This window comes from Lissotriton vulgaris, chromosome 1_1, assembly GCF_964263255.1.
Source record: "Lissotriton vulgaris chromosome 1_1, aLisVul1.2, whole genome shotgun sequence".
Classification (NCBI taxonomy): Eukaryota; Metazoa; Chordata; class Amphibia; order Caudata; family Salamandridae; genus Lissotriton; species Lissotriton vulgaris.
In genome coordinates this window covers 133,060,519-133,077,336 of record NC_141685.1, presented here as the reverse complement: position 1 = coordinate 133,077,336, position 16,818 = coordinate 133,060,519, and the positions used below count along the sequence as shown (strand labels likewise).

Here is a 16,818-nt window from a genome sequence, read left to right as displayed (position 1 = left end):
TTGTTCAGAGTCTAACGGCCCTAGGTCCTTTTCCTGGCGGGCTAACTTACTGCACAAATCCCGCACTACACCGGCATTTTTGGATATACACACACCCGTCATGTATGCTTTAAAACCCTCCCATAACATTGCAACAGTGTCTACTGAACCAGTGTTAATGACGAAGTAGTCCTCTATCGCTTCTCGTTATTCCTGTCTAAAAACTTCATCATCTAATGCGCGGATGGGGAAACGCGGGACCTTCAATATTAATAATACCGGGGAGTGATCCGAATATGTGCGAGGAAGCGTCCGGATCACATGACACCAGCTGATAAGTTCTGGGGATGCCAGCCAATAGTCGAGCCTCGTCCATGTGGTATGACTGCCAGTGTAGTGAGTATAGTCAGTGCTATGCGGGTTTTGCGTACAACCTATGTCAATTAAGGAGAATTGATCGCAAAGCAAGCTCAATGCCTTTCGTGCTCACGGTTTGGGATCTAGTGCTCTCGAAGTGGTGTTAAGTGACTGGTCCTGCACTATATTAAAATCACCCCCCATTAAAAGGGGAACTGGGCCTAGCTGCGCCAGTTTAGAGAGTAGGGTATATTAAAGTCCAGGGAGTCGCTATTGGGGGCCATACACACAGACCAATGCCACCCTGTGACCCATTAACGTGCCCAGGACAATGATATACCTGCCTTCACTGTCACGTATTACAGAATGCAAATGGAAGGGGAGTCATTTATGTATAAGAATGGCAGTTCCCCTTGCGAAGTTGCTGAAGTTGGCAAAATATCGATGTGTTCCCCAATTTGCGGCAAAGTGGGCCTGATCACTAGGAGGCAGATGAGTTTCCTGTAAGAAAGCTACATCTACCCTGTGACGTAGTAAATACTGTGTTATCTGCCTTTTCTTGTGAGTGTTGTTCAGGCCGCGGACGTTCCATGTCACCAAAACCACCTCTGAAGGTACAGAATTACCCCCTACCTGAGCCATGGTGGTGGTAAAAATGAGTGCTTAATGAAATCAACGGTGCGTACTTACCAGTTACATCCAAGTGTGTACCTAAGAACATCTCAGTGTAGCTAAACAATGTCCCAGCCTCACCCCCCACCCAGCCTCCCCACCCTACCAGAGAGGCAAAAACATTACTATCTAAAAACAGTGCAGTACTAATAGTTCCTCTGCATCGCTGAAAAACAACCATAAATAGTACTTACTAAATTCACACAACAATTGTAAGGTGAACACCATTAGTGGTGGTGGCAGCTGCCCTACAGCTACGTGGCAATAAAAAATGATACTATAAAGTGATTGAATGAAATCCCAACTTATTAAACTCTCCATGTAAAGAAAGGCCATATTAACAGTTTAGCTGTGCCCAGATCCCGGGAATAGTTCCATGCTGGCGTCTGAACCACTCTGCGGAGGGGGAAGTCTTTTGTCCTCAGCTGGGCGTTTGTTGTTAAGTTTGTAAGTGTGACAGAACTCCTGCACCTCCGTAGGATTGTCAAAGACACGGGCTCTCCCATTGATCTCAGCACGTAACCGAGCTGGATAGAGCAGTCCTAGATTTCTGAGTGTTGCCTTAACTCCAGTGTATTTCCGCCTGGCCTCCTGTACCATGATTGTAAAGTCTGGGTATAGGGACAGCTTGGAGCCCTGCCATACCGTTTCACCCCGTTCTCGTGCCAGGCGCAGTGCCGTGTCTCGATCCCTAAAGTTCATGACACGGGCAGTGATGGGTCTGGGCGGGCATCCCGGATTGGGCCTTGGACCTCGTGATCTATGAGCGCGTCCTATCACAAAGCCCATAGTGAAGACTTCTCTACAAAACAAGTCTATCAGGATTGTTTCTACCAAGGTGTCCATGCGACCAGTGGCTGTCGATTCCGGAACACCCAAAATGTGCACGTTATTTTGGGGACTGCGCACCTCTAAGTCCTCTTTCTTGATTGCGACGTCTTTGAGGTTACGTTCCATTTGGCCGAGACTTTTCAAGGATTGAGCCGTTCCATCTCCTAGATGTGATGTATGCGATTCCACCACGTCGAGTTTTCTGTCGTGAACTTGGATCGTCGATCCCAGATCCGCTGGGTGCTTATCTAGGTCATCAAAGCGCACATCTAGGGATCTGAACCCCGCTCTTATCTCTTGTAGCAAGGAACCTAATTGGTTGGTATCACCCTCTGGTGTTGTGTCTTTCTGGCCACCTTCCGCCATGTTGTCAGGGGCTTCTTGGACTACTTCGGTGACCTTTTCGAAGGGGAGAAGGCGCTGTTTGGGGTCTTTGCTGCCCATACCGCAGTTCCACCCGCCAAGTATTAATTAAGCCCAGGCGGAAGTAACTGGCGAAGAGAGATTAGGCAAGCAGAACTAATCAGCAAGGAATGGGCATCCAACCCATGTTTGTATTTTCCTGGCAACAGGGGAGGTTTTGGGTATTTCATCATTGTCTCCCACAATGGAGCTTGTGGCGCAGCAGTGGTCAAGGCACAGTACTTCCACGGAGCAGGTTGTTTGAAGACAAGGCAATGTGCAGTGGGCAGTTAATGTTTCAAGTTTGCTGCAGCATAAATTGGTGGCTGGGGCAGAGACACTGCTGAGGTTTGGATTCAGTTGTTCGCTCCGGGAGCAGCGCAGACACTCCAGGAAGCGTTACAACAATGGAGCCCAGCGGGGGAAGAGAGGGAGAACAGCGCAGGCCGTGGCCGAGCGAGTGCATATGCGGGGAGGAGATCCCAAAGAGCGCTTTGGAAATGCTGTACCAGGTGTCGACGGGGGAGCGATCATAGGCACCGTCCCTGTGTGCCCCTGCGATCAGCGCAGACATAAGAGTGCCGCGCTCAGACCGCCGTAGGTCAAACGGACCTCCCGCCAGTACCGAGCTCTGCTTTGCCCAGATTGTGGCCGATCAACGATCCGGCCCGTGGCCCGGTGACTCGTAGCACCCCAGCTGCTGGCTCAGTCCCTCCGCAGCCTCACCCGGAGTCTCCTCATATCGTCGATGCCGCCATCTTGAAAGTCATCCGTCCGTCTGGAGTCGCCGATTTCTACCATTCCGGTGGTTTTCTCGCAGCACCGCAGGGAGACTTTTAATCAGGATCCCTTCCGCTGCATTATGGCGTCTTTTCCCTGCCCGGTAGCCTCGCTGGATAGCGGGACATCACGTTGTTGCAACGACTGCTGGCAGAGCTTCAAAGCCGAGCGACCATCTTGGTATCTGGCTTGGCCACGCCCCCAGCTCTTACCTCTTCTTCAGCCCTGGTGCCACTGTGCCTGCTGCGCTAATACAAGATGTGAATAAATTCTCTGTCCTAGGAGCATTTTGCACTTTGACCCCTAACTTTTCAGTGCCCTGAGAGTTGGCTGCACTGGGCTGTTTACATTTATGTGCCCTCATGTGACTCCGTCTGCCCTCATATGAACCATACATTAGATAAGACCCTTTCAACTCTGCGACCCGGAAGGGCCTCTCTGAAACCTGATATGCAGAGAATATATATAAGAAAACAAAGCAAGAGAGAAAATGGGGATATAAAAAAGAGTGAATGTTGTAGAAAACAGCAAAGGAGAAACAAAGGTTATGAAGTGCGTGTGTGATTAGGGTGACCAGGTGACCCGGATTTACCAGGACAACCCCGGTTGTTTCAAATTTCAAGAAATTTGTCTTGTGTCCCAGTTTTCATAGGGGGCTAACTGAAAGAGGCACATTTTTATGTATTCAAAAGGAGGACTGGCTAGTTTCTGTTATCAGAAAGCAATTTAATTAGCAGGTATGAAACAGGGTTTAAAATGGCATTTTATTTATTTCCTTGGCATTTCGATGTTGATAAGCACCGTCTTCCCATACCCCTCAGTTGATGTAAAATAGTCGTCCTTCTTTTAGATTTTTTAAAATATAGAGTTTTTTTGTTGTTTTCAAAATCTGGTAGTCTTATGTGTGACCAAAATAGCAAAAGAGATAGAAAGATAGACTAAGAGAATCTGAAAACTAAGTGAGAAATAGCATGCAAAATCAAGGGAATCATAGAATAGAGTGAAAAAGTCAAAGGTTAGCATTTATAATTTGTGAGATGATGGATATCAGCCAGAGATTGTCAGATATGATGTCCCCCTTATTCAGAGTGCTTAAAGGTGCACACTCTGCAAGGAGGGTGGAGAGTGAGAAAGATGAGAATGGAGAGCAAGAGGAAACCCAAAGGTATCAGAACAGAGTGAAAAAGAGGAAAGAAAGAGGGTGATGCAGACAATGGTTGAGAAGAGGAGCAAATAAGGCAAAAATAAAGAGAGAGATAAAAGGAGACAAAGATGAGGATGAGAGAATAACAGAGGGATAAAAAGAGCAGCAGAGCTAGCAGAAGAGAACAAGATCAAGAGAGCGAACATACAACAGACAGTGAGACATAAAAAGTAAAAGCAAGAAAAAAAGAGTGAGAAAAAAACAAGATTGAAAGAAAAAAAGGCTGTTGAAAAAGAGGAAGAGAGTTAAAAGAAAACAGTGAGATAATACGGGAAAAAGAAAGTGAGAAGCTAGAAAGAGAAAGTAAGAGATAAATTAAGAGCATGACGGACCACTAGAGTGAGGGAATGAGAGACTGAAAAGGATAGAAGAGGGACCACATTCGTGAGAGACATGTAAGGAGAGAAAGTAAAGTGGACTGAGAAGAAAGGATGCAGAGAAGGAATTTGTGATGTTAAAGGTTTTTTTCTCATAAATGGACGTACTTTTCATAAATACTATAACCAGGCGCAGGTAGCAATGTCTTTTGCACGGAGATTTACTAATGAAAATCAAAACAATTACACCACCTGTAGGTGGTGGGAATAAAGAAAAATCAGCAATATTGATCCATTAAAAAAATTCAGGATAAACAGTTTTGAAGTTAACTCACAATAGAATGGTACATCGACTTTCAGTGCCAACTAGTTCTCACAAGGAAATACTGTCTGTACACTGCTGTTTTAGGGAAAAAGTATGCCACAGAGTGATCGCAGGCACATCTGTGAAGTATAAATAGTCCAGTAATCATGATCTATACAAGACTTCTTTTGCCAACGTGCTGCACTCCAAAGAGTAGGCAGTCGAAGCAGTTACAAATGGAGGCTGCATAGATTGAGAGAGAGAGAATTTACTAACTAGCCTATGGCTTAAATGGAAGATCCTATTATAAATTGATATCTTTGAGCGGAGAGGTAAGGGCTGAGGAGCACCTTGGGTGTCAGTGAGTACCCGTAAGTGGATAGGATCACTCATCAGTGAGGCAGTAAAGCCAGAGTCTCAGAAAATGCAGACCACTGCCAGCTGGGGATCTGGGTTCGAGTCTCGGTAACAACGCCAAAATCTCCTGTGATTCTGGGCAAATCACTTAATTTCCCCGTGCCTATAATGAATGTATGTCTGTAACGTAACTGGTGCTATGTAAAGTGCTCTGATACCCGATTCGTTTTGGGTCTAGTTCGCGCTATATAAAACTCTGCAAAAAAAAAATAATCACATGTGAGTTTTAATTGCGACAGTGCCCTGTCCCTCAGGGCCAACTAGCCCTCCTGTTACCTCCAGTAAGCCCCATACAGCTGGATTGCTGAGAGTGTTCAAAGGCCACGCCACCTTTTTACACCATTCTACAAACGCGACTCCTGGCGCACTGCTGCTCAGGGGATGAATTTCACTTTAGTCCTGAGGGCACAACAGGACCTCATTGCCCCATCAGCAATGCGCCACAAGGCGCGTTTGCAAAGTGGTGTAAAAAAGGGCGTGGCCTCGGACCACCCCTCAGCAATCCCACTGCGTGGTGCTTGCTGGAGGTACCTGGTGGGCTAGTTGGCCCCTAAAGACCCATAAGATGCACGGGGACTTCATCCCCCAACCCAAAACGTGCCAGAAGGCGTGTTTTCAAGTGGTACAGGGAGAAGGCGAGCCTACGGTGAGATCCAGCTTCGGTTTTCTTTTTCGTTTTTTAGGAGGGGGCTGTGTGGCCCGCCTTCTCTTAACATTTTTTGAGCCCTAGGGATCCCATCTCCCAGGGCCTGAGCATTTAAAAAAAACAGGAAGGGGGCCGTGTGGCCCCGCTTCCCTGGGCCACTATTGGCCCCAGCGACCCCATCCCCCGGGGCCCAGCCTTGTTTTATTTATTTATTTGCAGGGAGGGGATCCCCATGCCCCTGGGTCACTTCCGACCCCGGGGACCCAATCCCCCAGGACCTGGCCTTGTGGTAAAACATTTTGCCGGTAGGGGGGCAGCGTGGCTTCACTCCCCTGGGCCACCTCTAGCCCCCGGGGACCACATCCCCCAGGGCTGCCCTTCCATTAAAAAAAAATCAATAAACTAAATGGGAGGGGTCTTTGTGGCCCTCCGCCCGTGCCATTTGTGGCCCCAGGGACCCCATCCTCGGGCCGACCCTCAATTTGGGGGAGCCCCAATGCCCCACGGTCCCTGCCGGATCCTCCCCTCCTGCGGGAGCCATAATTGCTTTTGGGCAAGGGGAGCTGCTAACAGTCAGCTCCCCTTGCCCATAAGCAATTCTGCTTTGCTTCTTGGAAGCGAGAGCAGGCTTCCTGCTCTCGCTTCCAAGAAGCAAAGCAGAGTTTGCTATGGCATGGCGGGAGACATTGCAGCTGGCCCTAGGGGATGATAGTCCCCAGGCCATCAAGGGCTCTAGAATGGGGGCTGCGCGCCCCCCCCTCCCAATGAGTACAAAGCCCCTTGGAGGTGGTGGTCCCGGGGTCCAGGGTGTCACGAATTCACCCACCTGTACTCTGGTTTGTTCCTTCGTTGATGCTTCTATTACCCAACTCCCTCTGAACTCCACCAAAGAGGCAAGGATAGGATTCACTTGCCGCCCTGATCGAGCCCCGGGGGAAGGGGGAATAGGGACGAGAGAAAAGAGAAGACACACTGGATTCTTGTAGACCGACTTGACAATTCGTGTAGAATGTCTCTCGAGAAAGGCAAAGTGTTACTGGGCTTCAGTTTTCAGCTCGTGTATAATCTGATAAATGTACCCGATTCATCTGAACACCCTAAATCACTTCTTTAGGTCAAACAACTGCTTTGGAACTCTTAATTAGGTATACCTGAATTACCCTTGACCTTTTCTCAAAAGGATTCTTGAAACTAAAAGAAAGAATAAACAAAAAAAACACTACAGGTGCACTAATAATCTGTGATTGCTTAAATTATCTCAAGAGTTACTGATTTCCTTTACAATATTTGCTCCGTAATTTCACATTAAGTGAAATTAGGTGAAGTAGTGTGGCTCACTGGTCAGAGGCGGCAGACCCGAGAGCAGAGCACGGCCGGGACCAGGGTTCGATTCCCGGCGCGGCAGGTTTCTGGACCAGGGACCAGGGTCAGCGGACTCGATAATTCTCTCGCCTCGGTGCCCACTCTGATCAGCGATCACACTCGGCAACTCTGGGCATTAGCTTGCCTCATCTTCACCCTGGAGATACCCATTAAGGGACCATCTCTCAGGGTAGCCAGGAAGGGTTTCGCAGCGGTCGAAGCGCCTTGGGACCCTCTGGGTAAGTAGTGCGCTATATAAATGCCTATACATACATACATACATTAAATATATATAAATAATAACAACAATCGAGCTCACTGTTTCCTTTCAGTCTTCTAATCAGACTCAAGGTATTTACACAAATGTCCGTTTTACTTTAACATTCTTCACTTACTCAATGTCCTTAAAGTCCATGGATTGTTACAGGAAGAGTTTCAAAATGTTCTCTTGATTTATAGAAGGTCAAGAGGTCTGCCACAGTTTTCATAAAGTTTAAATTCTTACTGGTATGCGTTCAAGCATGATAACGCTTTACCATTCAGAGCGAGGTGTTGCTTGGCAACCCTTTGTTGATTCTCTTATCTTTTCTCTTTTGCAGGAAATCAGAAACAGTGCCGGGAGAGGATTTGGAGCCGGAAATTCAGAAACAGGAAGGAACGTCTGAAATGTGCTCTGGGGGAGCAAGAACACAGCCAAAGACACTGAGTGAAGACAGGGAAGGAAGCAGGGTGGAGCGCTAAAGAGCTTCGGATGATCTGCCACCAAGGTCCGGAGTCAGGTGAGTGTTTTTCTTTCAAATGAGTATGTACTTGACTTAATATACCGTCGACTTTGACCAGCTTTGCATATTGATATTTAAATTATGATAAATTTCTGCCAGGTTTCATTTGCTTGCCACTTAATGCATTTTCGGGCAAAGTAATCTTTTATAACTATTTTCTATAATGTTCACCGCACTAAAAGCATTTATTACTGACAGTTTGGTGGTAATTTACATTCTACATTGTAAAAAAAACAGTATTCACAACCATTGTACTAATGCGATCCCCGGTGTACACGCTGACAGATTATATATTTATTGCTCCATTACGTATCCTTTGATGTTGGGAAGGAAGACTTGTGTCAACAAATTTTTTCATACTTCCGTTTCAAATTGGTTAGACACGCTCTAGTAGCTCCAGGGAGTCTCCCATTTCCGGAACTACGCTCCAGTGCGCATGTGCACGGCCATAATTTCACATTTAAGCCGAGTCCTTCGGTCTCATCGGTGATCTCGACCAACGCCGGAGAACTTCCCACGTACTGACATACACGTCAGGTAAGAGTGCATTTCCCTGTTTGGATTCCAAGGCTATGTAACAGAGTACAATTACTGGTGACAGTATCAACTGGAGTCTTACTCATGGCCCCCTTTGTTTTCTTAATACCTACAGGAGATCGTGTGCCTGTCAGACCCGACGGCATTGACGGACCTACTCCTATTTTGACTGCTCGTAGTCCCCGACAAAATACCAGGGACCTCGCGCCAAGTTTCTACTTTACTGGTGAGACTTGGTGTTAGTTATATTCAACCGACCTTGCCACCAGCGCACCATTTTGCCTTCTTTTTATTTACCCTTGCCTCACCTTCTCTTGAACCCCTACAGTTTGCAGCTCGTAGTCCCAGACAAAATACCTGGGACCACGCGCCAAGTTTACATATTACCAGTGAGATTTGTTGCTATGTGTAGTTAGCCGGCCACGCCTTCTGCGTTTACATCGGCCTGATTTCTTACTCGACTCTTCCCTCTTTCTTTAATCCCTACAGCTCAAAGCCATACACATCGCTACAGGTATGGGCACACGAGTCATTTCCTTTTCTTTTTCCACCCCTTACTTATTTACAGCTACTCTCGGGGATCGCATTATAGAATCTGTAGAGCCGCATCCGGCTTTTTGTACTGAGCACATTGTTTCTTGGCATTAGCTACCTTTTTACTTATACGCATTGAACTTGACAGTTGCCGTTTGTTTTGATGTGAAGTGTATTTAACCGTGCATGCACTGTACCGTGACGGAGTTCTACCTTAAGTGCCTCCTTTTCCGCCCTTGTAGATTGTTGATGATGACTTTTCATTCACACTGTTCGGTGCACTTTGCAGATTTCGCGTGTCATCGTATAAATGGTAATAATTGTAATATGATCATTGTGTACCATCATTGCCTTCTAACAACCTTTCGGGGATAATGTCCTAAATTGTGCGATGTTGACTTGTTCGACATAGACGTTCGTGTGTCGTTTTTTATTGTCAGATGTACTAAGTTATGTCACGCCACCACCAGCATGGTCGCACGCCGGCTAGCCCACGTTATGACTTAGACTACCTAAATCATTGCATCGCACAAACGTATAAACCTACGTGGTTCTTTATAATTATCACCTGTTTAACGGTCACTTGAAGCCCTTGGGTCACTCGGGACGTTACACAAACATGTAGGCAATATTTATTTCTCTTCAAGTACTCGGTAAAATAGGGTCTGATCCTTTTACCCTGAACAGTCCTTCACTACACCACTCTCACCATGGACTGGATGCTCTTCATTCACAACGTCACAGGCGATCCACATGGTTTTAATGTGGAGGTCACACGTATTCCCCCTCGTTATTTTGCACATCCCTTTGTGTTATCCCGCACCTTTTCCCACAGTAATGTCTGTACTTTGGTGCACATTCTCACATATGTAGACAATTTCATGCGGAGGTCCAGATTATCACACACGGGCCACTTTACTTTATTTTTTTTCCCCCTTTCTTTTTCGTTCACAGTGCTGCTTGGTTGTTGTAGTGCCTCTACATACCAAAAACTTGTATATTGATTTGTAATTATTTTCCTATTGTTGTATATCCTTCACAGCCCTGATGAGTCACAGGTCATCCTGTTGACGAAACACGTGTCGGCTGATGTTCTATTTTGAAAAACAAAACAAAATGAATTATATGAACTAAAATATATTACCTTCTAAAGAACCCTGGTGTCTCCTTTGTTTGTTGTCACTTACTACTTAACACCAACCAGTGTATTTTTTGTACATTTGACGTGTGCACAGTACTTGCTTAATCAGGTGAGTGTTTAGGCACGAAGCGAAGCATCGGGAACCAAGTGGGTGGGGTTTAAATTGCTTTGGGTTTCAGGTTTTCTCACGTGTGCATGTGAAGGTGATTTGGGCCTTAGATCTTTCCCAAGTAATTCACGTGTACATGCTAAGACCATTTACACATGCAGGAAATGCCTCCTGCCCCCCCAAAGGTCTTCGTATGTGACAGGGTTTTTCCAGATGCAAGGCATGGAAAGATCTGACCAATCTTGGAGTATGTACATGTGTTTCTGTTTCCAGGATCTTTCTGACGCATCATAACCCTTCCAGTCAATTAAATACTGTAATCGACCATGTATACGTTTTGCATCTATAATGCGATTTTCTTCTTATGCAATATTGTCTGCAACGACAACAGGTGGAGGAGGGTTGTCTTTTCGTGTGGACTGATGTAATAAATGATATTTTCCTACGTTTCTGGTGTTTCAGCTAGTTAGCTATAAAGTAATTACTCATCACAGTCCCTTCCCAGAATGCCTAACAACAAAACACCACATTCAGACTACCTATCTGAGAAAGGAATAACATAAAAGCAGAAGAAGACACAGAGCCTCTCCCCGATCTCCTGGGTGCACAAGAGAAAGACGGCTCTGTAGACTGAGTATGGCTCTCCTCCTCCCTCACCCCCGAGCAACGCGAGGGTTGTCGCCAGTTGCTAGGGCAGTTCTGCGACCTTTTCTCCCTCGTCCCCGACGTCACCAGCTGGTGTGTCCACGATGTGGACACCGGGGACAGCCCTCCAATACGGCACAGAGCCTACCACGTTCCTGACAGAGTCCGAGCCTGCATCCAGGCCGAAGTTTCCAAAATGCTAGCCCTGGGAGTGGTCGAGGCCTCTGACAGTCCATGGGCCAGCTCCGTGGTCCTGGTTCCGAAGGCGGCCGCCCCTGGCGAGGCTCCCGAGCTAAGGTTCTGCGTGGACTACCGCGGGCTCAACGCAGTCACCAGGGCCGACGCTCACCCCATTCCCCGAGCAGACAAGCTCATTGACCGCCTGGGGTCGGCTCGCTATCTCAGCACCTTTGACTTGACTAGCGGGTACTGGCAGATCGCACTCAGAGGGGGCCCTGGAGAGATCCGCGTTCTCTACCCCGGATGGTCACTACCACTTCCGGGTGATGCCTTTCGGAATGAAAAATGCCCCCGCCTCCTTCCAGAGGCTGGTTAACCAGGTGCTGGCTGGGTTGGAGGACTTCAGCACCGCATATCTGGACGATATCGCGGTGTTCAGCGCCCACTGGTCCGAACACCTCCAGCACCTCTGGGAGGTGCTGATGGCCCTGCCTCGTGCGGGCCTCACCATCAAGGCCAGTAAATGTCAGATCGGACAGGGGTCCATGGTCTATCTGGGGCACCAGGTCGGAAGCGGCCTAGTGGCCTCTTCCAACCCAAGATCGATGTGATTGTTGCCTGGGAGGCCCCCACGACCCAGACGGAAGTGCAGGCTTTCCTGGGGCTCACGGGGTACTACCGAAGATTTATAAAGGGGTATGGCAGCATCGTAGTCCCCCTCACAGAATTGACCTCCAAAAAGCAGCCACAGAAAGTTAGCTGGACTCCCGCCTGCCAAGAGGCGTTTGACACCTTGAAAGACGCCATGTGCACCGCCCGTACTGCAGGCCCCCGACTACTTCCGAGAGTTTGTGGTCCAAACGGACGCATCCGAGCATGGCATCGGAGCCGTCCCATCTCAGGTAAACGACAAAGGCCTGGACCAGCCCGTAGCCTTCATTAGCCGGAGGTTACTCCCTCGAGAACAAAGGTGGACCACCATCGAGCGGGAAGCCTTTGCTGTGGTTTGGGCCCTGAAGAAGCTGAGGCCCTACCTGTTCGGTACTCACTTCCGGGTCCAAACCGACCATTGACCCCTCCGATGGCTAATGCAAATGAGAGGGGAAAACCCCAAACTGTTGAGATGGTCCATCTCCCTCTAGGGGATGGACTTCACTGTTGAACACCCCGCCTGGTGCTGACCACGCCAACGCGGACGGCCTGTCCCGATTCTTCTGCCTCATTGAAGAGAACCCCCAAGGGGATGGGTAGTTCTCTCTGCCTTTCAGCTGGGGGGACGCGTGTTGGACCCGGCCTCGTGGCGTGGCTCCACCCGTTCCCCAGCACCCCGTTAGCCCCGTCCTGCACCCCGAAGCACCCCTGGTCGTCCAGTTCCCTGTCCGCCCTGCTACCCACACGCCCCTACTGACAGACGATCATCCCCGCATTCCGCCATTCCTCCTTCCCGGTCCCGGGCGCCCTGAACCTGCATTCCCCCCAGGACACCTGGCCGCCATTAACCGTCCCAAGAGGCATGACTCCAGCCCCAGCGGAACTTAGACTTCAGACGCTCCATGCCCGGCTGGGGGGTAGAGGGCCTCCTGAATAAGATAAGCCCAAGGAGTTTCTATTGCACCTCCGACCTCCCCTGGGAGACTAGTTTCTCTCACACCTCTGGCCTCCCCTGTGGGCTGGTTTCGATGGCACCTCTGGCCTCCCCAAGAGCTGGCTCCAGACCATGCTGAGCGTCTGGCAATCCCCAGACGCATCTTCCAAAGGATCAAAGAGCCAACCGACGAGCCCTCCAAAGACCAGCCCCAAGGCCTGAGATCTCCGCCTGCGAGAGTCCGGATATCAAAGGGCTACTGCCCTATTCCAAGCCCCGTCCGAGAACTAGCGGGCAGTTGTATCCTGGACAAGAGAGCCCTGCTGATCTGATCGCAGCATACCTTGAGGAGCAGACTGAACTCTGGAACTATCGAGACCTGCTGACGCTGTTGCGGCTCTACTACGGAAGGAAGGAACTAGAACCTGGGAGCCCTGCTGACCCCATCGCGGCTCGCCCTTAAGACTTAAGGACATTCGTAACACCCTGAGCCCTGCTGACGTGGTCGCGGCTCTGCAAGACCTGTTCAACACTCCGGATCGAGCCCTGCTGACATCGCCGTGGCTCGAGGAGGAACCTGGTCCGGCTGGACCAGCAATGCTACCGACACGACCTGGTATGAGAAGAAATGAGTGGAACAGCAGTACGATCCCCATCTCCGTACCCCACGGCTCGAGGATTGAGAGCTGTGCATAGGGTATGTTGTGTACTGGCCTGATACCGAGACTGTCCCGCTTCCCTCTTCCTTGCCTCAGAGACCTTTGCGATCCCTCGATTGCCTGTAAATACGTGTGCCTTTTACTTGAATTTACTGCTGATAAAGAACTTGTGTACTGAACTCTCAGTGTGGTGTCCGTTCGTAAGTGTGGTGTGAGCTCAGTGTGTATGATCCTAGGCTCCGAATCCTCCCCGGTGAGGATCTCACGTAAAGCCTCGGCAGTGCTGGTGGGAGAGGTGGAACTCGGCGTTGACGGGAGCGCAAATCCTGGCCCCCGGGGACCACCCCTTCTAACACACACTCAGAGCTGGACACACGCACACACATTCCGAGCTGGACACACACACACACACACACTCAGAGCTGGACACACACGCACACTCATTGCTGGGCACACACGCACACTCAGAGCTGGGCACACACGCACACTCAGAGCTGGGCACACACGCACACTCAGAGCTGGGCACACACGCACACTCAGAGCTGGACACACACGCACACTCAGAGCTGGACACACACACACTCAGTGCTGGACACACACACACTCAGTGCTGGACACACACACACTCAGAGCTGGACACACACACACTCAGAGCTGGACACACACACACTCTGAGCTGGACCCACACACTCAGAGCTGGGCACACACGGACACTCAGAGCTGGACACACACACACACTCAGAGCTGGGCACACACGCACACTCATTGCTGGGCACACACGCACACTCAGAGCTGGGCACACACGCACACTCAGAGCTGGGCACACACGCACACTCAGAGCTGGGCACACACGCACACTCAGAGCTGGACACACACGCACACTCAGAGCTGGACACACACACACTCAGTGCTGGACACACACACACTCAGTGCTGGACACACACACACTCAGAGCTGGACACACACACACTCAGAGCTGGACACACACACACTCTGAGCTGGACCCACACACTCAGAGCTGGGCACACACGGACACTCAGAGCTGGACACACACACACACTCAGAGCTGGGCACACACGCACACTCATTGCTGGGCACACACGCACACTCAGAGCTGGGCACACACGCACACTCAGAGCTGGGCACACACGCACACTCAGAGCTGGGCACACACGCACACTCAGAGCTGGACACACACGCACACTCAGAGCTGGACACACACACACTCAGTGCTGGACACACACACACTCAGTGCTGGACACACACACACTCAGAGCTGGACACACACACACTCAGAGCTGGACACACACACACTCTGAGCTGGACCCACACACTCAGAGCTGGGCACACACGGACACTCAGAGCTGGACACACACACACACTCAGAGCTGGGCACACACGCACACTCATTGCTGGGCACACACGCACACTCAGAGCTGGGCACACACGCACACTCAGAGCTGGGCACACACGCACACTCAGAGCTGGGCACACACACATACTCAGAGCTGGGCACACGCACACTCTGAGCTGGGCACACACACACTCCGAGCTGGACACACACTCCGAGCTGGGCACACACGGACACTCAGAGCTGGACACACACACACTCAGAGCTGGGCACACACGCACACTCATTGCTGGGCACACACGCACACTCATTGCTGGGCACACACGCACACTCAGAGCTGGGCACACACGCACACTCAGAGCTGGGCACACATGCACACTCAGAGCTGGGCACACACGCACACTCAGAGCTGGGCACACACGCACACTCAGAGCTGGGCACACACGCACACTCAGAGCTGGGCACACACGCCCACTCATTGCTGGGCACACACGCACACTCAGAGTTGGGCACACACGCACACTCAGAGCTGGACACACACGCACACTCAGAGCTGGACGGACACACACTCAGAGCTGGACACACACATACTCAGAGCTGGACACACACATACTCAGAGCTGGACACACACACACTCAGAGCTGGACACACACACACTCCGAGCTGGACCCACACACTCAGAGCTGGGCACACACGGACACTCAGAGCTGGACACACACACTCAGAGCTGGGCACACACGCACACTCATTGCTGGGCACACACGCACACTCAGAGCTGGGCACACACGCACACTCAGAGCTGGGCACACACGCACACTCAGAGCTGGGCACACACACATACTCAGAGCCGGGCACACGCACACTCAGAGCTGGGCACACACACACTCCGAGCTGGAGTGTGTGTCTAGCTCTGAGTGTGTGTGTGTCCAGCTCTGAGTGTGCGTGTGTGTCCAGCTCTGAGTGTGCGCGTGTCCAGTTCTGAGTGTGCACGTGTCCAGCTCTGAGTGTGCGCGTGTCCAGTTCTGAGTGTGCACGTGTCCAGCTCTGAGTGTGCGCGTGTCCAGCTCTGAGTGTGCGCGTGTCCAGCTCTGAGTGTGCACGTGTCCAGCTCTGAGTGTGCACGTGTCCAGCTCTGAGTGTGCACGTGTCCAGCTCTGACTGTGCACATGTCCAGCTCTGAGTGTGCGCGTGTCCAGCTCTGAGTGTGCGCGTGTCCAGCTCTGAGTGTGCGCGTGTCCAGCTCTGAGTGTGTGTGTGTCCAGCTCTGAGTGTGTGTGTGTCCAGCTCTGAGTGTGTGTGTGTCCAGCTCTGAGTGTGCGTGTGTGCCCAGCTCTGAGTGTGCGTGTGTGCCCAGCAATGAGTGTGCGTGTGTGCCCAGCTCTGAGTGTGTGTGTGTCCAGCTCTGAGTGTCCGTGTGTGCCCAGCTCTGAGTGTGTGTGTCCAGCTCTGAGTGTGCGTGTGTGCCCAGCTCTGAGTGTGCGTGTGTGCCCAGCTCTGAGTGTGCGTGTGTGCCCAGCTCTGAGTGTGCGTGTGTGCCCAGCAATGAGTGTGCGTGTGTGCCCAGCTCTGAGTGTGTGTGTCCAGCTCTGAGTGTCCGTGTGTGCCCAGCTCTGAGTGTGTGGGTCCAGCTCGGAGTGTGTGTGTGTCCAGCTCTGAGTGTGTGTGTGTCCAGCTCTGAGTATGTGTGTGTCCAGCTCTGAGTATGTGTGTGTCCAGCTCTGAGTGTGTGTGTGTCCAGCTCTGAGTGTGCGTGTGTGTCCAGCTCTGAGTGTGCGTGTGTACCCAGCTCTGAGTGTGCGTGTGTGCCCAGCTCTGAGTGTGCGTGTGTGCCCAGCTCTGAGTGTGCGTGTGTGCCCAGCTCTGAGTGTGCGTGTGTGCCCAGCAATGAGTGTGCGTGTGTGCCCAGCTCTGAGTGTGTGTGTGTCCAGCTCTGAGTGTCCGTGTGTGCCCAGCTCGGAGTGTGTGTCCAGCTCGGAGTGTGTGTGTGCCCAGCTCTGAGTGTGCGTGTGCCCAGCTCTGAGTAT

General features: G+C 50.7%; 1 protein-coding gene across 1 annotated transcript in view; it reads left to right on the top strand.

Moving 5' to 3' along the window:
- The first annotated feature begins 4,061 nt into the window (after positions 1–4,061).
- The window catches only part of LOC147737778 (uncharacterized), a 57,810-nt gene continuing 45,053 nt past the window's right edge, over positions 4,062–16,818 (top strand). Inside the window, exons 1-2 of the mRNA XM_086924973.1 lie at positions 4,062–4,186; positions 7,871–8,000. Coding sequence (XP_086781099.1) covers positions 4,062–4,186; positions 7,871–8,000 — 255 coding nt within the window. The remainder of the gene's footprint in view (positions 4,187–7,870; positions 8,001–16,818) is intronic.